Genomic DNA, 22,373 nt, shown 5'->3' on the forward strand with positions numbered 1-22,373 from the left:
ATTTCATTTTTTTTTTATTATTTACATTTCTGTTGATTCACTTAGTAAACAACATACAGCAAATACATATCAAATACTAGTAAGTAATAATAGCAGAAAACGTTTATAGTTAATGTTTCCTCACTAAAGTTATAGAAATTAGGTAAACTGTTTTTTGTCACTAGTAGAGAGGTCAAGTGACTAAAACAGGGCGAGTTATGTTATTTCTGTTACTTCCTCAAGCAGCATTGGGTATTATAGATCTAATGGAAACAAAACAGAAATTAACTCTGATTTTCACAGTTCTTCTTTTTAAAGCCACTTCCTTGGAAAACTACTGTTCATTTACGACACTAAAATACTGTCCAGAAAACACCGTTGTTTTTTTTAACACATTTAAAACCTAATGTAACTACGCATGCGCCCCCTGCGGCCAGACTGGCCCCCCTCCTTGCCCTAGAAATAACGCGCATGTCTGGCGCGGGGGGTTGTGGGTTTGAGTGACGAAGTAAAATGGCGGACCTGGCAAACGAAGGTAAGGAGCTGCGGAGGGGGAGAGGAAAACAAAGCCAATGAATGGGTATGAAAAATGTGAAAAGAAAGCCGCGAGTGACAGGGAGCAGGAGAATGGAGGACCGGGCAGCTAGGGTGAGAGTCCCAGGCTCGTTGGGAGTCGGGGCGGGCAGTAAGGAGAGAAAAGCAGGACAGCGTACCTAGGGTTCCCGGCCTTTATCATCTCTAGCACGGGAGGGAGGAGGGGTAGGACAGGCCAAGTCTGAGTGCGAGTGGCACAGCTGGGGGTCTCGCACATTACAATACTGCACCAAACCGTTGCGTTATCCCACCTATAATCTATATATACCGGTAAGGGTGGGCTTAATTTAATTGTATACCGGCCTCAGGCAGCGGGGTGCGTAAACCGCCCAGTGCAGACCAGCTCTGATTTACAATACGGGGCGATGTGTCATAGTGTCTGACAAGTGCGTCCCCGGCACCCCACGCTGCACAACCGGGGCACATCTTTATTGCCCATCTTGAGCCAGAAAGATCGGCCTCCCGCACACATTTCCACGCCGAGACGCGATCGCATTGTCCTGCCATACTCTCCCCCAGACCGGGGATCTCGTCAGTCTACCGGCGCGATAGTGCCGGGCTTTTCTGTAGTCCTTTGATCTTTGGGCGCACTGTTTAAAATAGACCGACGTAGCTGAGGGGCGGATCGCTTGCCCCCTGTATTTCGGCTTCCCCCTGTGAGCTGAGGTGACAGGTGTGGACCCAGTGCCTGAACAAAGAGGTGGCTGGAGCAATTAACACTTGTATGCTGCAAGATCTCCATAGTTACTAACTTTACGAACCGCCCACTGCAAGCATGTAAAAGTTGTTAATGCGAGCCATGCAAATGCAATCGATGCTCTGTCCCCTTGTCTCTTGTTATAATGTAAAATAAATGCATTTCAGATTATCAGAAGGGGTGGGAGTCCAATTTCAAGCCACTTTAAATGTCAGTGTCCTTAACATGCATTCTAAAATGGAATGTATTTCTCCTGTATTTTTTTTTAAATGCACAGTACATATAATACAGTTTGGATGTAGTGCCAAGCAGTCTTATAAGATGAAATGGTTACTGTTTGAATAGGATTTTGTTTCCTTGAGGAAGAAGGGGAATTCACAGGATTCTTGAAAATAATACTAGGCTGAATGAAAGACCAAGCAGCTGCTCAGAATGAATAATCATCATTGAATTGGTTGCTACCATTGACCACTGGGATTTGCATTAAGCAAGGAGCTGAAAAAACAAATACACCTAAAGGTAGAGCAATGTGGAAAAGGCTCACATTGTGATAGCCTGTTCAGATAGCTTTAATTTAAAGCTATCACAATGTGAGCCATAATGTTAAACTATAAATGAACTATAAATTAAAAGTTGCATGTAGTATGATCTTCCGTAGTTGACTGTATCCATAGCATCGTTCTGGTAATGCAAGTTTACGTGGAGTAGACTGAGTTAAGAGTCTGCAGGTGCAGTCTGAAAAGATTAATCTTCAGGAGATGTTGGATGGCATCTGACTGTAGCCTCTCACTTGCGAATCCTTATTGAAACTACTTCACATTGACATGCTTCTCAACCACACGGTCGTCATTCTTCGCTGCTCAAGCTGAGACTATTTCTTTCCTTTTAAAGTTTTTAAAGCCATTTTATATTAATTAATGGACACACACAGGCTACTACATGGGCAAGGTTCTGCAGACTGAATTCACGTTTAGCATGTGGCGAGTACACACTTCAGTTGATGGCACCGAGGGAACATTCCAGTCTGGTGGAGTACAGTTTTGGACGCATGACTCGGATGCTTTTGTGGGATGTCAACAGCAACTTGTCGTCCAGCACATGGTTTTGATCTGATCCTAACTATAACTATCGTAATAACCTCAGCGGGAATGCAGTCTTCAAAACTAGAATAAACTGTCCCTTGGGTTCTAACCTAATTGTTTAATAATAACCCTTTGAGGGAGCTTTATTTAGCTTCTACCTTTTGCAGCCAGGCCTTTAGTGGTACTGGCAAGACAAACGTCTTGCATCATAACCCCCCCCAAACAATAGACTGTGAAAGCCTGGATTGTTAATTTTTCATGTGTTGTCTTAAGTCATTCATAAGTTTATTTCCTGATACACCAATCCTTTTTTTTTTTTTTTTTTTTTTTTAAAGGTTGAGTTTCAAGATAAGGTCTGGAATCAACAGCAGTTTTGTGCAGGTGGTAGCTGTTGCTATGTTATATAAAATAATTTCTGATGTTTTAAAACATCAATGCTTTGTTTTCAAGATGTTTAACAAACCCATTCTGAATGCATGTTTTAGTACCCCATGCATATAAATGTTATATGATTTACATTGCTTTTCAGATCTATCTGTAAGCATTGCAAAAAATCTGGCAGACTTAATTGTAATAGACTGTATTACTTATCCCAATAGCACAATAGTTTGAAAATAAATTGATTTCTATGAATTTGCCTTGTCTGTCCCTTGCATAAATAGTTTCTTAGAATCCAAATTAGTATGTGTCCCCATAAAAATGTCTTTTTTGTCTTGTTTTTATTTAGTAGGTGTTTATATAGTTGTATGATGACTGTTGTGTCATGCTTTGGGAGCTAGATGGCAGTAGAGCAATCTTTCCAAACAGATTTTCAGATCTGAGTATTTCTAGGATGCATGCCTTAGGTTTTAATCTATTGTGATCTGTAATTTACAGAGATTCTTGAAAACATTGATAATTTTCCATGTATCCAACAAGGCACTAATGTGTATCAAACCGCATATCTCTTTGAAATTTCACAGGAAAGTTCAGCATGAAGTGTTTTTTAAATCCAAAGGAAATCGCCACACAAGGCACCAGGAAATAATTAAGTATTTGGGATTTGAGAAGTGAAAAAAAAAGAAACATGCATATTAACTCTACTAAAGTCCATATCTTTATTTTGTGGGGCACTAAAAAAGGTGTAATTAACATGCATTGCCCAATTTAATCACATGAGGAGGAGTCTCCTGCTAGAAGTGAAAGTCTCTCAGAACAGCTACAGAAGTTCAGAGATAGGGTGATTTGGGATGCAAAGGGATGCTGTTCCTGGCTGATTATGGCATCCTCATGTCCTGATGGATTTTTTTAATGGAGCTGTTTAACCTGACAGGACACACTGCACACGATGTTGGCAGCAGCTGTGATATATTAGTTGTGCTCCGTATTTACAATATGGACATGCTGTGTACTGTACATCGCATGTGGGTGTATTTCCTAGACTTTGTAAGAAGCTTAGACAATGTGAGAATAGAAGCTAATGTGATTAAAGGCGCTTCGGCACATAATATCACCAGTGCCTGGGGTTACTGGAGCATTTCAAACCGAAGACGCTGCTCCTGCGTCGGATCACTGATACTAATTATTTCTGCTCTCCGTGCCATTTTGATCATTGCACCTCCGCTGTTTTATGTCTGTGGATCACAGCTGGTGAATTAAGGTGCAGTCCTTTAGCTGTTATAATTGGGAGAATGTAGAGATTAAAATATACTTTTAGCACAAGTATTTTCCATCGATTTCAACCTGAAATGACAGTGTTACTCTCTCCAAACCGCTTTTCGTTTTACGTAGTAGGAAGATTAACTCCTGTCTTAATGTTTCAGCAGGTACATGTTTAAACTTTTCCATTTGTATGTGATAGAAGCCAGAGCTAGGGCTCAGAAGGGTGAGTGGGGTATAGAGGCATTAACAGAGATTGAATGACAGATACATGTAAAGGTTAAGTGTGTGGCACAATATCAAGAGTCTTGGAGATGCTTTTAGTCATGCTGCATGATTCAAAGTCATTCATGCATTCTTGAATTTGGTCGGTGCCTGGTAACATTTCAGTTTACAGTGCGTACTAGATGGTTTGTTTACGCTTTCTCTAAATCTCCCCAATTTTGCATATTATAACATAATTGAGAGATTTGTTTATTTGTATAATTTATTGATTTAATGAATGCAAGCATCAGTATCTCAATCCTTTTTGAAATATAAACAGAATTAGATTGATTTTTTATTTTAAGAACCAGACTCCCTCGACCCCAAACACTTAAAACAACATTTTAAATTGCAGGATTATCTTTCCCTTTTTGACAGCATGGGGCATTGCTTGCCTTTGCTTGTACTGTGAAGTATGGAAACCTGTTTATCAGTATCTGTTTTTGTTCTTCATGTGTTCAGGTATAGTAGTAAAAAAGTTAGTTCTCAGCCATGTATAGGCTGAAAGATGAGAGCCAATGCAAACACAGCACAACTTGGCACAGTGGCTACTACAATGACTCGGATGGATAATATTATGTGTATTATATTTATATGCAAGTGTTAAATAAATGACATGCCAGTTTCCCTGAAGCAGTGCACAGAAATAGACTACATTTGTAAGTCTGTGTGTGTTTCTGTTTTTGCAGGGCTTCTAAAAATACACGGGATCTTGGCCGATTGTTTATCAACAGTCGGAGGTTTGCATTACAGACCTAGTGCCCTCTTTCTGTGTCAGCCTGTAAATGCATTTTAGGTTTTCAGGTTTGTGCTACATCTTTAAACCTAAGCCTACTTGATGCATTATTCATATGAATTGGACTTGATTTGTACTTTGTTAATAATAATAATATTTTAAAGTAGTGTAATTGTTTTGAAGGTTTTATTAGAAAATTGTTTTTTTGAAAGAGAGATTCATCTCCGTTTTGATTGGCATCCATAATTCATTTGTACAAGAAACAGGATTTGTATTAAGTGTGTCTGGATTGTGGCATTTGGCTGTACCACTGCAGGGGATGCTAAGCATTCATAATAAGAAAACCAAAAAAAAAATGTTTTACCTGAGAAGCTGCTGGTCTGTGGTTATAGATGCAAAAGTGGTCTTAAGAAATGTAGTTATCATGCCAAAAACATGTCAGATTGTTCCATTCCAATTCCTTTTTTAATTCAGTTCCAATTCAAGTAGACCCCTTTATGTCAATGGCAGAAAGAATTGGAATTGAAAAAGTGGAATTGACTCCAACCCTGTTTTAAAAAAAGAAGTTAATTTGTATTTCTATGTAGGGCTGGGCGATATGACCTAAAAATTAGAACGTTTGGGCAATGCACGATATATATCTGGATATTTCTTGTTTTTCTCCAAACAAGCTACAAAATAAGACAGAAGACATTATAATTAAACAAGTCTTTCTTTAATAAAAACATTGACACTTACTCCTGCCACACTCCAAACACTCGATTGTTCACGATACAAGTGTTTTGTATTTCGCCCAAAATACTATATTTGAATATATCGCAAAAACTCGATATATCGCCCAGCCCTTTATTACGAAATTCACATCAATCCGTTCCCTTGTTTTGTAGCAGTGTGTGTTAACTGTAAATCTGTGCCAGCGATGTCCCTGTGCCAGCACCTCGGGCAGTTATTGTGCAATTCACACTTGGGCGGAGGGCTTCTCTGTGAGAAGGTCTCGTGACTCATTTCAACAGTTGTAGGATGTCAGCTTTCACATAATGTATGAAAAACAGCTGGCTGTATTGTTGTCCTTAAAATACAATGTGCGACCGCTATCTTGACACTTGCCCTTAATCTCACACCAGGTTTGTTACACTGGGGCTCCTGGGGAACTCTTATTTGGTTCTAGTTTTATTTTCCTCTTTCACCAAACTCACTATGGATTCAAGGAAAGTGTGTGTTTAGTGTCTGCTAGAAATGGTACATGCATTTATGGGCAGAAAGAGATCCTTCTTTTTTCATGGTCAGGTACCCATGATGGCTTTAACACAAGTGTAAAACAACTAATTAAAGATGCTGACATCTGGAATCTTTCTTAAGTTGCAAACGGATTTCGGAGTGCACATTTGAGAAATATACGATTTAGTTTTTTAGGCTCCTGGGTCTCTGGCAGGCATTAATGAGATCCAAGATCAGAATTTTAGTCACTGGAACATAAACTCAGCAGGTGGACAGTAAGAAATAAGTCTTGTGTAAGTAAGTTGAGAATGCTCAAGACTTTGACTATAAATAGGTGTGAGTGGATATTATAGCAGCTGTGTTTCTGTTGGAAGTTTAGATCTTCTCCGTGGCCATCTGTTAAAGGGTCTTTCTGTCCTTAAGCCACCCCTGTGCAGCTTTGATGGGTAGTCTTTAAGTAGAGCAAAAATATGATTTGCAGCAGCCTATTTGTTGCACAGAGATTGTATTTAGTCTCATGACTTGTAGCCAATAATAGCCTCGAGCTAGATTTATGGATTTCACAGTGTTTGTTTTAAAGCAATATTTACTCTGTCTCTGGGTATGCAATTTCACCTGTTGTATTTTTGTGTTATTGTGGGTTAAAAAACACTTTTTTTTTTTTTTTAATGTTATCAAATGAAATGCACTGATTAACAGCAGTAGAACCACTTCTTATTTTTGTGCCATTAAGTTTCATCAGCAGTCTTCTGTACATAAGGGTATAGATTCAGGATTTTAAAACCTAGCCCAGGACAAATAACACATCAAGCTATTTTTTGTAAAATAAATAACTAAGGGGGACTGTTTTTCGAGTGCAAAATCTTCCTCTGGCTTCAGTCCAATCTGGTTTTGATTGGGCCAAACGTTGCATTTTAGAACTGTGTTAAAGCTACCTTGTATTTTTCTCTTCTTTTGAAGCTGAATTAGAACCTGCAATTAACTGTAAACTTTATCTTGTAGACAAACCTGCCTTGGCTCCACCTGTTTTTGTGTTCCAGAAAGATAAAGCCCAGAAGGTAAGTGAACCCATTTCTTCAAAGTGAATAAATGTGGAAAAAGATCAAAGTGAGGTTGCTGGTATTGGAAAACTGGTGTTACATGCTTCAGAAATATGTGTGTCAGTAAAATAACCTGTTTTGTTGACTGACTTTCTTCCAGAGGTCAGCGGATGGATCCAGTGCAGAAGATGGAGAAGGTAATTTGATGTGTAGGAGAATGATTCTAGTTGTATTTCTTACATTGTGGTATTGACAGTATTCATAATGCAAATTGTGCTTAAATGTTTCAGATTCAGACAAAGAGGATACCTATATTCCCCCAACAAAACGTGACAGAAGCTCATCTACAACACAGTTTCCACCTTCACATTCTGGTATGCTTTTTTTCCTCCCTTTCTCTTGTCTTTCTCTCAAACTCCCTCATTTTCTAGTAAAGGAGGCCATTGTTTTGTAGGTAGATTCATTATAGCAGAATCCTTTTTTTGGGTCTGCACCAGACACACAGCCTGCACAGTTTATTAGCATTCTGTGCATAGAATTTTCCCATTAAAATTCTGCCTTGTTAACTGTGCACACTGAATACAAAGTGAAAACTTGAGGTTTGAATATTTAGGACTAATAATTTGGCAAGAATGGACTTGTCAGATAGCTGGTCTACTCCCTAGTGTGATCTCAGTGCTTAAAATGGCAAATCATTTCCATATCACGGCTGCAATAATGGGAAAACAGTCTATTAAAATGCCCCTGTTATGGAAAATGATAGTAAAAGTAGGCCATTGAACAGAAGTTGGAGAAAGAAGAATCAAAACTACTACTGGCCTGTTACACTGTTTAGTACAGTGGAAACAGCTCTGATTATGCTGTAGTTCGGCTTTATTTCGATAAGGCTGCTGAGGTTGTGTTAAAAATCACAAAGCATGTTTTCTTCCCTGCCCTCGCTGAATCACCTCTCCAGTTCCCTGGGCCAATCTTGTTTGTGGTTCATTCCAGAATTTTTTTTTTTTCTTCTGCAGTCTCCAAGAACAATGTGTTTATGCCCCCCAGCTTCTGTCAGTCCCCAACTGGAAATTCAGACTCCGAACCCGGTGAGTACACTCCGTTTCTCTGTGTGGGTCTGTTATTTTAAATCAGAGTACCCAAAAAGATTAACGATAGACCACGATGTTATGAGGTTGTGTGATTACAGTTATATTGTTGCTTTTTAAAGATATCCACTTCACTTCTGTAGTGCTGTATTGCAATGCACTTTTTTTTTTTTTTTTTTGTCTTGCTGAGCACAGTCTCGTAGTTTTTCATCATTAGCCAGACTTTTCCATGGCACAGGTTAGTTAGACTTGACAATCCATTCACGCAGAGCTAAAGTCAATGTCGATTGCCACTTTCGGAAAGGAAAACTAGGCTGAAGATCTGCAAGCGAAGGGGAAATGGGCCATTTCAGATTGGAGTGATTCGGTCATTTGAGGTTTGGGACGCCTTCAGGCTTGAATCTGGCACTTAAGTTGTCTTACGCCTGAGCTTTTCAGACCATTCATCTAATGAGGTTAATCAAGCTAGTTTCTGTTGTGGTCTGTCCTACTCCTTGCAGATTTTGTCTCCTGGTTTATTGTAACTTGAGAAGCCTGTGTTCTGTCTTTTTTTCTTTAAAATTTAGAGTGGACTAAAGTTTTTTTTTTAAATCAAACTAAAATAAAATAAATGGAGCTTTAAACACATCGTGAACTTTTATTATTTACTTATTAGCAGACTCCCTTTTCCAGGGCGACTTACAAAATATAAGCGCAATACAAAGTGCAAAAATACAGTTCAGTACAAGGCATATTACAAATTCCAATTCACATAATACAGTGCAATTCAAAGCATAATACATTTTACAAATTCCAAATTACACAGTATATGAGGTCTTACATCCTGGGGTGTAAAAGCTGGTAAGTGCAGACAAGATGTTAGGTCACAGTCAAGGGCCAGGGGAAGGGAGCATAGGGGAGATCAAAATAAACAATACAAGTACTAGAAATGCAAGGCAAGTAGTATGAAAAGTGCTATTTTACAGGAGAGTAAATGACTAAATTACAAGTACTGTCTGAAAAGATGTGTTTGAGTAAGCGCCAGAAGGAGGTCAAGGACTCTGCTTTCTTGACTTCAGTGGGAAGGCCGTTCCACCACTTAGGGGCCAGGGATGAGAAGGAGTGGCTCTGGAGGAAAGAGAGTGCAGAGGAGGTAGAGTTAGTCTTTTGGCACCGGAAGAGCGCGGTGGTCTGGAGGGGATGTATGGGGAGACCAGGGTCTGAAGGTTGCTTGGTGCAGTGTGGTCGAGACAGCGGTAGGTGAGGTTCAATGTCTTGAACTGAATGCGTGCCAGTATTTGGAGCCAGTGGAGGCAGAGAGAATATCGGCGGAGATAGCAGACAAACAGGAAGAGATGTGAGAGGGGATGAGAGGGTCAGAAGAGGGAAAGGACAGGAAGATCTGGGCATCATCTGTGTAGAAGTGGTAGGAGAAACCATGGGATGTGGAGAGAGAGAGAGAACACAGGAGGGGACCTGGGACGGAGCCTTGCCAGGAGAGCAGTCTCGGTGTGAGCTGTGCGGAAGCTAGATTGCAGAGGATCCTGGAGAGAGTGGTGGGAAAGAAATGCAGAGAGCTGGTGGTGGACCGCATGCTCGAGGGTCTTTGAGTGGACGGGGAGTAGGGAGACAGGGCGGTAGTTCTGAGGAGAGGTGGGGTCAAGGGTAGGTTTCTTGAGGAGTGGGATGACAGCAGCTTGTTTAAATGCAGAGGGGAAACAGCCAGAGAGGAGTGAGGAGTTGAGGAGGGAGGAGATGAAGGGGAGTAGATCAGGAGCAGTTGCTTGGAGGAGGCATGTGGGGAGAGTGTCCAGGGCACATGTTGTAGGTTTATGACCAAGGAGAAGAGAGGAAAATAACTTGTACTACTTTGACTGTTTACAGAGGAGAAGACTGTTGGATTCCGTATGAAACCACCAACCCTGATCCATGGACAGGCGCCTAGTGCAGGTGGGTATTTACTTGTGCACAGCTGTAAGTTGTAAACAGTAATCCAGACACATTTTAGGTATTGAATGCATTATTAATAACGTTTAAAATCATGTGCTGCTCTGTGTTTTTATGCTTGCAGTACATAATGCCGAGTGGTGGTGTAGCACTGTGTGCAGGTGGTGCAAACCTCAATCTCATTGTAAAACGATATCTAAAGCTTGTGCTCCTTTTCAGAGACGGAATTGTTCCATAAAAATATATTTTTTTAAATGACAGTTTGCTATCATAGAGCATGGACTATTCACAAAATGTCAGCACGGTCTGCTCATGTTATAGGGTAGTTATCTTTCTTAATGGGCACCTGGTATCTCAAAAAGAAAGGCCTCTTCTCTGTAACTCCTGTGCTGTAGTTTGAGAGATGAAGCCCTTCGTTCTTTTAGCATTGCAAATGGCATTGGTTAGACTCGTTGTTTCAGATCCAAGCTATTAGCAGGTTATCTTCCAGGTGTCCCAAGCCAGAAGCCTAAGGAACAGCAGCGCAGTGTGCTTCGCCCTGCGGTCCTCCAGGCCCCTCAGCCCAAGGCTTTCTCGCAGTCTAGTAAGTAACACTGCTTCACTGTTTATTGAGTTGGTTACCACTAATTTAATAAACAGGGAGGATCTAAAAAAACTAAATGTGAAGAAAAAAACAAGAACTCTGCCAGTTGCTAGTTGGAAAAGCAAGAGCACATCCTTCGCGGCCTGCAGGTCCCTCTGCTGAAGTTTAAAACTTCACACCCCAACCCCCCCGCTCTCCTGACCTCCTGCTCCGACTTTCAGTTCATCCCCACCCGGTGTTTGTATTTGGGCAGAGATGACAAAACATGAGGCATCATTGACACTGTCAACCGGTCCAGGCACTGGTGGTGCTTAACAAGGAGTTGTTGTTGTTGTTCTATTCACAGGGGGGAATTGAAGTGGGGGTCTACAACATGTTTTTTTGTAGAAGACTTAGATGATTGTCTGCTAAATTCCATAATTCTCTTTCTGGCCACATGTCCTCCCTTAAAGTAATTAGTTCAAACAACCGTTCTTGGATTTCTAACGGCTGTGCTAAATACTGGCCTTGCTGTTTCAGTGGGAATTGCAATAGAGCAGTTTCAGACGTACACTGCGTATGGGAAGTTGGAATGTGAATTTTGTAGGTCTAGTGTTTGACGACCGCTAACTTTCTGTGCGTTTTGGATTTATTCATTATTCCTGTGCAGCTGGACACCGTCATAGCTGTTGTTTTCCTTCCCCGGATATTCACAGGTTTAGGATGACCGTCTTGCATAGCCACGGTTTCTGTTTTCATTAAAAGTGTGTTGTAAAGGATTTGCGTCGAAGGAATACAGATCACTTTTTCAAATTTCTCTCGTTTTGATCTTTCAGTTTCCAGCAGCGGGACAAACGGTGTTAATCGGCCCTCAGACTCGAACCCAGAGGGACAGTCTGCCACCCAGAATAACACAGAAAATTACGAGAGTGCTACAGAGGAGGCAGCCGGGGCAACGGTGAGCACCGGGAATAAACACCGTCATCATAGTCGTAGGACAGGGACCCTGTAGGACACAGTGCTCTTTACTAGAAACTTTTGAAATCGATGTCATTCCAGACTGTAATAAACAGTTGTAGAACACCATGTGGGGTGAATTGTATAAGACTTCTGAAAGCATTGTTGGTGTCCAAATCCCTGGATCTCTATATTAAGATTTGTGTCATGAAGGCTTTCCTTGTCATTGAAGAGAAATGGGTGATGTCTAGTCAGCAGCACATAATGTATTGAAACGCGAGAGAGGGTGCCTCTCCCTAGTAGAGGCTAAAAACAATTGCGTGTCACAAAGCATAGAGGACAATATAGCGTCTTTCAAAACCTTGAGTTGTTACAACCAGGCTGTAATATCTGGGGTGCTGTAACCACTTTCTCTCCCAGGAGAATGAGAAACAGGAGGGGGGAGTCGACAGCCCTAAAGAGAAGACCGAGAAGAAAGACACTCCTGCAGAGGCGTCGTTCGTCTTTGGGCAGAATGTGAAGGACAGAGTGAAGGTACCAGCAATCTGACTTTCGATATCAAATGTGTGTGCACAGGAGGGAACCTGGAAACATCCAAAATACGTTTCCACCATGCATTCTCTGCTCGCCTGTAAGGCAGGGTCAAATACTGAACCTTGCAATCCAAGTTTTGGTTCTACTTCCATTATAAATGAATGGTTGAAAAATAAAAACATTAACAGGCTGATTTAGCCAAATCCCCGCACATGAAGAGATCTGATGGGCTGCTGTTTGCCTATGCCTGCTCTGCATGGAATTCATTTTCACTAGAGATGAAAGACTTGTTTAAATAGACTGGAGTCTTGGCTTTCCCTCCCTGCATTTTATCAGTTTCCAAAATTCCTCATTCCAAAGTTAGGGCCTGTGTTCCAGCCATTGCAGTTCTGCTTTTTTTAATTTAAACTTTTTTTTTTTTCTCTCCAAAACCATGATTTTATAATCCCTGTGCTTTTCATTAAAAATCTAAATTACACGAGTAAGTCTCACTTGCAAAGGCAGTGTGAATGGGTCAACGTCTCCTTTCTGCCTTCAACCAAGCTGAAGAGCTTATAAATATTGACTTGCATACTGAACTAGGCTTTAAATCCAGTCCCTAAGAAACCAAGTGATACTTTCCAGCAAATACATCAGACATTGTAATAAAATTGTGTGTTTATGTGTATTGAAGTAACCGTTGTACTTGAGGAAGGAAGAGGGAAGGGAGCTGTCAGGGCTTTTGCCAAAATCGGTTTATTACTCATGTAAAGAGTATCCGTTCTGAATCTATTCTTCTCTCCAGGTGGAAGAAGGCAGCGAACCCTCGGATATTAAGGAGGGAAGTTCTCTGCCAACAGACGCACAACCTGGAGGAACAAATTACTTTTTACAGTACATCAGCACCCCCAGGTATCGCAGAGAAAATCGTTTTTTCCTCCTCGATTCTTCTGCAATCAGATAGGGGAGTGGAGAGGGGATGCTTCTTAAAACTCACCCCTGTCCTTCATGCCTTGTTTTTTTGTTTTTGTTTGTTTCCTCTTTCAGTGCACAGGGGGCTGTAAACAATGCAGACACAGGAGCAAAGTTTGTTTTTGGGCAGAATATGTATGAGAGGGTTCTGGTGAGTGTTGGTTGAAATGGATATTTGTTATGGCTACGTTAATTGAAGTGAACGCTAGAACAAGTGCATTCTGTCTTCACTCTTTGCCCTTTGTTTGTGGAGAAAACTCGTATGAGTTTGCTGTCCGTCAATAGTTATAAGTGTTTCTCATCTCTCACAGAGTCCCCCAAAGTGCAGTGAAACGGCTGCGGAGAGCAGCAAGGAGAGCCCGGTGGCGCCGGCCTCTGAGCCTTCCTCACAGGAAGCCACGCCCGAGAAGGGTAGGTGTGCCCGGCTTCCCGGCTCTCAAACTGTTGTATAGAGTCACTGGGGCACAGGGAGGAGTTCAGGACCTTGACCCATATGGCCCAAACACTGTCGCAAAGAAGTAACACAATCCTAATAAAATAATGATCTGTGTAGAAGTGGGCGCCCAAACATCTGCTTTTGTATCACCTAGATGTGTGTGTTGTGTGTGTATTAGAAGTTGAATTCCTGATCTCTGACCTCCCTTTTCCATCCCCAGGAGAATCCAGTGCTGACCCAGCAATGCTGACTGGTTTGGTGCATGTCGTTGCAGCTAACAATGTGGCCGAGTCTTTAGAGGAGTCCGCGGCGGCTTACACCAAAGCCACGGCCAAGAAGTGTTTGTTAGAGAAAGTTGAGGTCATAACTGGGGAGGAGTCGGAGAGCAATGTACTACAGGTGAGGAAACGTCTCTCCTCTAAGCCTCGTCTGCTGCAGGAATTCCCCCTTTTATTATGGATTTATTTCAAGATCAGATTGTTTGATCGGTTACTGATGATTATTAACATGATATAAATAAGAGCCATTGGATGTTGAAATCTCATACAATGTCAGCAAATTAGAGAAAACTATTTTCTCTGTATGATAACCTTAATACAAATGTTAAATAAAAAAAAAATGAAACCTGACTACTCAGGAAAAAAAAATCCTTGTCCTGCTTTGTCAGCAAAAACAGTAAAGATGTGTTAACACTAGAAGCGCTGATATTTCAAAATACCTACAAGCGCCAAAGCCGGTCATTGTAAGCGATAGCTCTTTAACAGTTGTGATATGATAATCAAAGGCAAACCATCGTATAAAAGTCAGAAGTTTTATTCATTAACATCAAATCCAACATTTACATAGCACAAATGGAGTATTTAAATTGAAATATGATCATAAAACATTAATAATATTGCTATAAATAACATCAAAGCCCTTTTTATTTTTTTCTAAACGCCCACACTGCAGTTAAAACAAATAACTATATAGCCTACAATAAGCAAAAAGCTAAAAAAACAGGCATACAATAAGGCAATGAAACAAGTGTAAACGTAAATATTGCAATAAAGCTCAAAAGCAATATTTTATAGTTCAAAAATAACTTGCATTTATCAAAACATAATTGTACACTAAAGTAAACTTTCAACACCGTGTAAACGTTGTCTTCAACATAGTGAGTGTATTCACTGTTGCTTTGTATTTCAATAAACTATTTACTGTATGTTTAGCCTGCATACCAGACAGCTCGTACAGTCCACACAGAACACGTTTCTGCACTTTCCCTGCATGAGCTCGTCCCTCACACTGCATTTTGACAGCCTCTCCAGGTGAACACTTTTGCTCCAAAAATCTATAGCATTGCAATAAGTGCTCCTCCACTGATAATGTCCATGATTCATTGCTCTGTACTATGTGCAGTAGCAATCGCGTATTGATCAGTAGAGTAAAAGCACTTGGTGCCATTTGGACCTGGTGTCATTCCTAGTATCACTGATGCCCCTGAATCAGTCATGTTCATATACATGGCATGTCCAAAATAAGCTCTCTTCAATCTCTGTTTCCAATCCATATTTATTTGTGGATAATCACTGTATCCACTCAATCTGACTACAGTTGTAAGAAACATCTGTAATGCTGTACAACGCGTGTGTTTTTCAAACACAAGAAAGACTGTAGATGGGTATAAATCGCCCATTGGAGCACTAGACTGACTGTATTGTAAAGGGAAGGCAGGATTATGCGTTATTTGATTTATTATGTATTTAAATGACTGGTCAAAATAACCTGATTTTGGCTGTTCTATGTAAATGTGTTTATAACTTATTTATTCTTGTGTGTATGCAGCTAAAACACTGTAGGCATGTTTAATATATATATTTAGGAACAGTCACAAACAGGTATGCGTAGTGTATTTAGGAACACAGAGTAATTCAAATTTTAATAACCAAATCGGTCAAATTGACCAGCTCAGCACTTCTAGGGAGTTTAAAATCTTTGTAAATAGATCTACTGTGTGTTGTTACAGTGCTACATACATGCTGCCATACTACACAAAATAGAATCAGATTGAGTTCTTCTCAACTTTTCTTTCCCTCCGTTTTAGATTCAATGCAAACTATTTGTTTTTGACAAGACCTCCCAGTCCTGGGTAGAAAGAGGCAGAGGACTCCTGAGATTAAATGACATGGCATCCACGGAGGATGGGACTTTACAATCGCGATTGGGTAAATATTTCTGGTTTGTGACTCAGATGTCCAGATGGGGGAGTGATTTGACTGTTTCTGCTGAAATAAGCAATGGATTTTAATTATGGTGGGGGGGGCGGGGGGGGAGGTGTTCAACCTGAATGGGGAGGATCTGAGAAGTGTTTATTCTCAACTGTATGTACCTGGTATGATTATTATGTGGTCGTTTTGGCATTGACAGCTGTACTGAAGATGTTCTTAGACTCGGATAGTACCTTAGGCATCACCGTGGCTTCAAGAAGGGTTTGTAGGCCTATCAGTGGTTTCCTAACTCTGCTGCTCTGCTGCAGTGATGCGAACCCAGGGAAGCCTGAGGCTGATCTTGAACACCAAGCTGTGGGCCCAGATGCAGATCGATAAAGCCAGTGAGAAGAGCATCCGCATCACCGCCATGGACACTGAAGACCAGGGCGTCAAGGTCTTTCTCATATCGGTACGTCTGCGTTGAACCCAGCTGACACGTTTCACCTAGGGAATCCAATCCGGGGATCCCAATGAGTTTATTAGTTGTTTTCATTGTTGCTATTGGTTGTATTATAATTACTACTACAATTTAAATTGACCCAGCAATGAAATAATGTATGTGTGTTAGCTGGGGAGCTCTTTTAATCCCGGGATTGAAAAAAGCACCCAGATGCATTTGGATTGGGATAAACGTGTGTGTGTGTGTGTGTGTGTGTGTGTGTTTGTGTGTGTGGCCCCCAGGCAAGCTCGAAGGACACCGGCCAGCTGTACGCTGCACTGCATCACCGCATCCTGGCCCTGAGGAGCCGAGCCGAGCAGGAGACGGAGACCAAGCCCACGCTGCCCGAGCCCGAGGTGGCCCAGTCCAACGAGGAGGACAGCGACGAGGACGACGTCCTCACCCCCACCGGCGGCAACACTCCGGCCAGTGGTAATCTACTGCTGCCCCGCTACAGGCTCCAGTGGCAGGCAGCGACCTCTAGTGGCCAACCTACACTGGCACATTTAATCTGTGTGTCATAGAAATCTGAAAATGTTTAACCCTTTGCGGTCTGATGTCTGACATAGTCGCGTATTTTACATGGGTAAAGCCGATTCTATTCTGGAAAAAGCTGAGCACAGGCTTCAGCAGCCTTTGAAACATTGCGATAAGTTGGAAAACACTTGAAACTTATGGGCTAAGCCCCCCTGCGAGAGTCTGGAGTCGGGAAGTGAGAGAGAGATGCGGCTCTCACTGCAGGCTAAACACGGCTGCATCAGCATCACGCAGTCAGAAAACAACGTGCACATCTGCACAACTGTTACAGATGTTAGAATAAGCAGACAGTGAAGTAAATAGTTTAGATGGGGGCAGAAATGAGACTATATACTTATGCAAAACCTGCAGCGGAGCCTGTCTTACACCCAGGTGAACGCTTCAAGATGCATCATACATGGCAAAACACAGACCATTGAGCATTGCAACACAATTACATAGTTATATATAGATTTTAGGTGGTTGTTAATTTCATATTTTTGTGCATCTTACATATCTCGTTTTCAAACCTCGCCAAATGTAAATAGTTGTAAATATTGATGTAATTTTTTTTTTTTTTTATGGTTACCTTTCTTAGAGGTAAGTGTAGTGCTGTAAAAAGTTTTGTAGCTTTTCTACAGAGTTCTAAAGTTAATTTATTGCCATTTTGCACTTTTTTTAATTCATTTGCACCTGGAATAATAGTACAAAAATTACTAATAACAGGCTTTTTTTCAAAATGTTTGCACTACTTTCAAATTTGAGGGTGTCCTTTGGAATAATTCCACATTGTGCATAGTTTTTTGCAAAAAGTGAAGTTCTTTCAACTTGGTCTGAATTGTTATTGTCTTCACAAAATTAAATTGGACCTGAGCAGCCTGACAGCTGCAAAATAATTGGACTGCAAAGGGTTAACATTTAAAACGCAGACCCGTGTCCCGTACCTGACCTCCTTGCCCTGTTTCTCTTGCCCCAGGTACCATGGATGCCGGGGAGCCCCAGACGGCAGGGAGCACATAGCGCCTCCTGTCCTGGTCTGCTTGCAAGGATGCTCCTCTTGGCGTTATGCAGGCACCTCTGTGGACACCCCAGACCAGCATTTTTATTTTGGGTAATTCGAGGTCTAGCTGCAGGAAGGACCCCGCGCAGATGTCTCTCACTCAAGTCTGTGCAGCTCAATTCTCCGCATTCAAAATCAATCTGGAGTAGCGACTTTTTTTTTTTTCTCTTTTCCGTTTTGTATTTTTTTTTTTTCGACTGCGAAGACTCTTCACCTTTGGTTTGGGACTTGGATGCTCATCATATTGATGAGCGCGAGGGTGCGACAGAGACGAGAGTTTTTCTCACCTCCAGTAGACGTGGCACATTTTAAGACTCTACAGTTTAACGATGGGACCTTCTATTTGCTTCAGAACCTAACATGCCTCTGGGACTCCGATTTCCAGCAGGGCTTTACGTTTGTCTCCAGATAGCGTGTACACACAACTGGCATCCATTTTAACTTTTTATTTTCCTTGTTTACCTTTGTTTCTCAGTGAAAAGAAGATGTTCTTTTTGGGGGGGATGTTCCTACAGTCACTCGCGCACACTTATTCCGATTCTTAGTCCAACATGTTTGTAAGTAACCCCGTGCCCTTTTATCTGTACCGTGTTCATCCAAAATGAAAGTGTGCCCTGCTCTGGTGGGTCTATGCACAGAGGGTTCGAAAATAATGAAAAATAAAATATACCTGTATATGGAAATCTCCACAAACCAAAAGCTCAGGTATGTTGTGTCCTTTAGCTGAGCTTTTATTTTAATTTTATTTTTTTGTAAGAAGTGAACTCTAGAAACTAATAGACATTCTACAACCAATGGTTTTATTTCCAGTCTTTTTTTTTGGAGGGGTGGGGAGGGTTGGGGATTGGGTTGTATTGCGCTGAAACTTATTTTTTTATTAATTATATGATATTAACTTTTTTTTTCTCCTTCCCATTGGTATCATGAATGAACTCTGGTGCGCTCCGAGTTGGAAAGAGGGTTTTGTTTTGTTCTGTTTTTTTATACTCTTTCATTGTAAGCCAGATTTCGTTCTTTCCAAAAAACCCTTAAAAAAAAAAAAAAAAGTGATAAAAGCTGGGGGCAGCCAGACTTTATGAAATGATCCGTTGTGGACATTTGGTCAAGACCGTGGACCTGTGCTGTTCTTCCCATCGCTTGATTAGAAACGTTAGGGGACTATTTATTATGAACCGCGCTGGAGATCTCTGCTGCACTGCTATGAAACGTTGACCTGGTGATTATATCCGATCCCTTCAAATCATGCACTGCCTTTTTTGAGTTGGAATATATTTGAATAGGCAAAGGATATACAGCCATGACACTAATAAGCAGCACAAAACAGAACCTGTATTGATTCTCCAGGTCCAAAGCGTCTATTTTCCCCCACTTAAGTTGAGATTTTGACTCCATTTTGTGACTGTACCTTCACGGGATTAACCGCTGTTTAGTTTTATTGAAAAGATTCCTATAGTTGGATAAACAGATGTATAGATTTTTAAAACCAGAGAAGTTCCTATGTTTTGATGCATATTCTGTTAAACAAAATAGTAAATAAAGCCTTTGCCATTGTTCTGCAATTGCACTGAATTAGTGAGTTCAAGCGCGTTATTAACCTTCAGCACTTCAGGTTAGTCAAGATCAGTTCGTTTATTTCCCACAGTATATCGTTTTTAATACATTTAGTTCACTGCACACTCTAATCTGGCCTACAGGCTAATTGATAATTCAATAATTAAAGACTTTTGTAACCTTGAATTGTGTTATTTCTCTGAATGGCGGGGCTATGTGTGTAAGATCCACCACCTGTTTATTTAATCTGTAGCCTTTGGACCCCCATGTACCATTTAACACTGTCTGATGGATTGATTTTAACAAACTGTGATGATGTGATTAGAGTGAGGTGTTAATTAACTCCTGAGGTTTTACTACATCAACGGAAGTGTGGACATTCACAGCATGTCAGCTCGATTCCCTCTTCCCTGAACTGTAGGTTTAGGCCACTACAGAGGTCATGGCTTTCTGTCAAATACAAATTCACTTTATTTTCTTTACTGCCTAGCAGGATTTTCTTGTGTAGCCAGGAAAGCAAGCAACCAAACTGATCAATCATTTCAATGGATACGAGACCGTTAATGCCAGACAGAAGCTTGGAATAAAAGTGTCTGGGAACTTTCTTCACATATAATTAGTCTATTTCCCAGAATGCACTGTGCAGATAGGATGGGAAGAGCAGCTGTCCTGATTGGCTGACACAGGTTTGTGTATTTCTCCCCACAGCTGGGAGTGCAGATTTGAAACTTTAATAATAAATAAAAGGCTTTATTAACCGTTAAGTGTAGCTGCCCCTTTTCTTTTATCCAGTTGGATCTGTAAACTATATACTGTTGTATACTGAAGTGTGCTCCTCTTGAACTGCAGCAACCCTTGGATGTGGACGGATGTATTTTTAACTAAAAAAGAAAAACAATAGGGAGGAAAAACAAGTAGAACTGTGGTGAAACAAATGTAAAAAGCCCTCTTAATATGTATATTCTTGAACAAGTAGCCTTCTAGCCTGAGGATACTCTCTTCCCTTTATTTTGTACGATCACTGCAGTCCGTAGAGAGTTGTTGCTGGGAGTGTTAGTGGTTTATTTTTCCATACTGCTAGGTAGCGAGACGCATAGGACAATGCAGCTGGTGCTGGGGGCTCACAAATGAATGTACGGCATTTCTCGTCTTGATCTGGGCTGGGTCCTTCAGCACTTTCAACCCCCCACCCCCCCAGATTTCCTCCTAAAATACGAATTTGAAACCAAAATGTGAAACCAAACTAAGTGTTGACCACGATCAAACCACTATTGTAGGACCATTACCAATACTGTGAGTAGAAACAACTGTTAGTTCTGTTTTTTTTGGGTGGGGGGGCACTGGTCACTGCTTGACCTCACCAGTTTCTGATACTGGCCTGCAATCTCCAATTTTTGTTTTCCCTCCCCTCTGTGTGATCCAATCACAATTTTGCACAACCTGGTGCTAGTTTCCTTTTTGTTTTTGGGTGGTGGTGTTCATAGTTATGTATTTAGGGGGAATATTTCCGAAACTCAGTGAGGATTACCGAGTCGTATTTAAGAGGACTACGTGGAAATTGTGCTTGAATACCGACAATAACGATGTAAACTGGACGCGAAAAGTTTGGAATGGAGGCTACAAAAATCAACATGGATGATTTAATCATTTTTTTTCACCAACTGATCTGGATTCTCCTTTATGCCTCTGACTGATCATCTGTTTAAAATCTATTCCTTTTCTGGCTTAATTTACTCTCACAATGTACTGTTTTCTTTCCAATTTATAAATGCCTATTAACTACCATAACACATAAAATTCTGGAATCTTTTCTTCATTCTTTGCAAGTTCTCTTGATTTGATTGTTCAGTCAGTAGGCCAGGCAGCTGACAGTTGAGCTCTTTCATTTTTGAGACTGCAGCAGCTCAATCATTGCCGTGGCACTTATGAATAAACAGATCGCTGGGGTACAAATCAAAATGTTTCCAGGAAGGATTGTTTTTGAAATCGGCCTTACTTTATAGAACTCGTATAAATGGAGTCGGACTGTGGGGAAATAGGGAGAATAGAAATGTACAAGCACAGCATTTGAGTTTTTGTTGTAACAGTGAAGATGTATATTTTAAGTTGAATTACGAGTTCATTGGATGTTTGTTCTCTTTCTTAAAGGATGGAAAAAAGGAAAACCAACCAGAAAATGTTTGAATGGAGTTTGTCTCTTGGGTAACCCACTAAGGAGGCAGTGGTGGTGGTTGTGCTTGTGAGGGACCAAGATGGAGAAGTTGTTGTCAGTTTGTAGGCAGGAATTGAGCATGTTCTTTACATTTAAACAATTGTAGCATTTCATTGAACCCTGTGCAAAAGCGGAGCTAGCCAACTTTGCAGTGTTATATTCCCTATAATATTCAACAAAACAATTTTGAACAATGTGTATTATATAAAACGTTCATGGATTCATTAAAGGACAAATAGCGTTGGGGTGCTTTTTTGTTAAGGGGAAATTCCATAATTTGCCATTTTTATTATTCATTTTTGAGCCCTCTCTCATGCCAGGTCAAAGCCCAGAAAACAACTAAAACACGTTACCTTCTGCTTTGAGCTTTAGTAAAAAAAAAAAAAAAAAGAAAAAAGGAAAAAAAATCATACTGAAAAAAGTCTCACTCGTGTTTTGAAAAGGTTTATGTAAAATTGTCATATCAAATGTATTTGAGAATTACATTAAAACTTTTAACAGAAAGCAGAACTGGTATTTTTTTTTTTTTTTTTAATAAACCAATATCCAGTGATGTTAGTGTCAGTTACTGCTTGTGTGTGTCTGTGCTTCAGGAAATTGCATTACATTTTTTGGCATAACAGAAATCAATGTAATATTAAGGG

At 40.7% G+C, this 22,373-nt stretch overlaps 1 protein-coding gene across 3 annotated transcripts; it reads left to right on the forward strand.

Moving 5' to 3' along the window:
- Nucleotides 1-464: 464 nt before the first annotated feature.
- LOC136718421 (ran-binding protein 3) lies at nucleotides 465-22,233 on the forward strand. Of its 3 annotated transcripts, none has more exons than XM_066696151.1 (17): nucleotides 465-514; nucleotides 7,211-7,266; nucleotides 7,409-7,445; nucleotides 7,539-7,622; nucleotides 8,262-8,333; nucleotides 10,197-10,262; nucleotides 10,738-10,842; nucleotides 11,658-11,779; nucleotides 12,199-12,312; nucleotides 13,097-13,203; nucleotides 13,339-13,414; nucleotides 13,575-13,674; nucleotides 13,920-14,098; nucleotides 15,786-15,906; nucleotides 16,218-16,360; nucleotides 16,633-16,822; nucleotides 17,883-22,233. In XM_066696151.1, the coding sequence occupies exons 1-17, from the start codon at nucleotides 493-495 to the stop codon at nucleotides 17,924-17,926; spliced, it is 1,638 nt and encodes a 545-aa protein (XP_066552248.1). In that variant the 5' UTR covers nucleotides 465-492; the 3' UTR covers nucleotides 17,927-22,233. The 3 variants fall into 3 exon arrangements, with proteins under 3 accessions (XP_066552248.1, XP_066552249.1, XP_066552250.1); XM_066696152.1 differs by having other exon boundaries at nucleotides 10,750-10,842; XM_066696153.1 differs by lacking the exon at nucleotides 10,738-10,842.
- Nucleotides 22,234-22,373: the final 140 nt, after the last annotated feature.

Source organism: Amia ocellicauda, chromosome 22 (assembly GCF_036373705.1).
Source record: "Amia ocellicauda isolate fAmiCal2 chromosome 22, fAmiCal2.hap1, whole genome shotgun sequence".
NCBI lineage: Eukaryota > Metazoa > Chordata > Actinopteri > Amiiformes > Amiidae > Amia > Amia ocellicauda.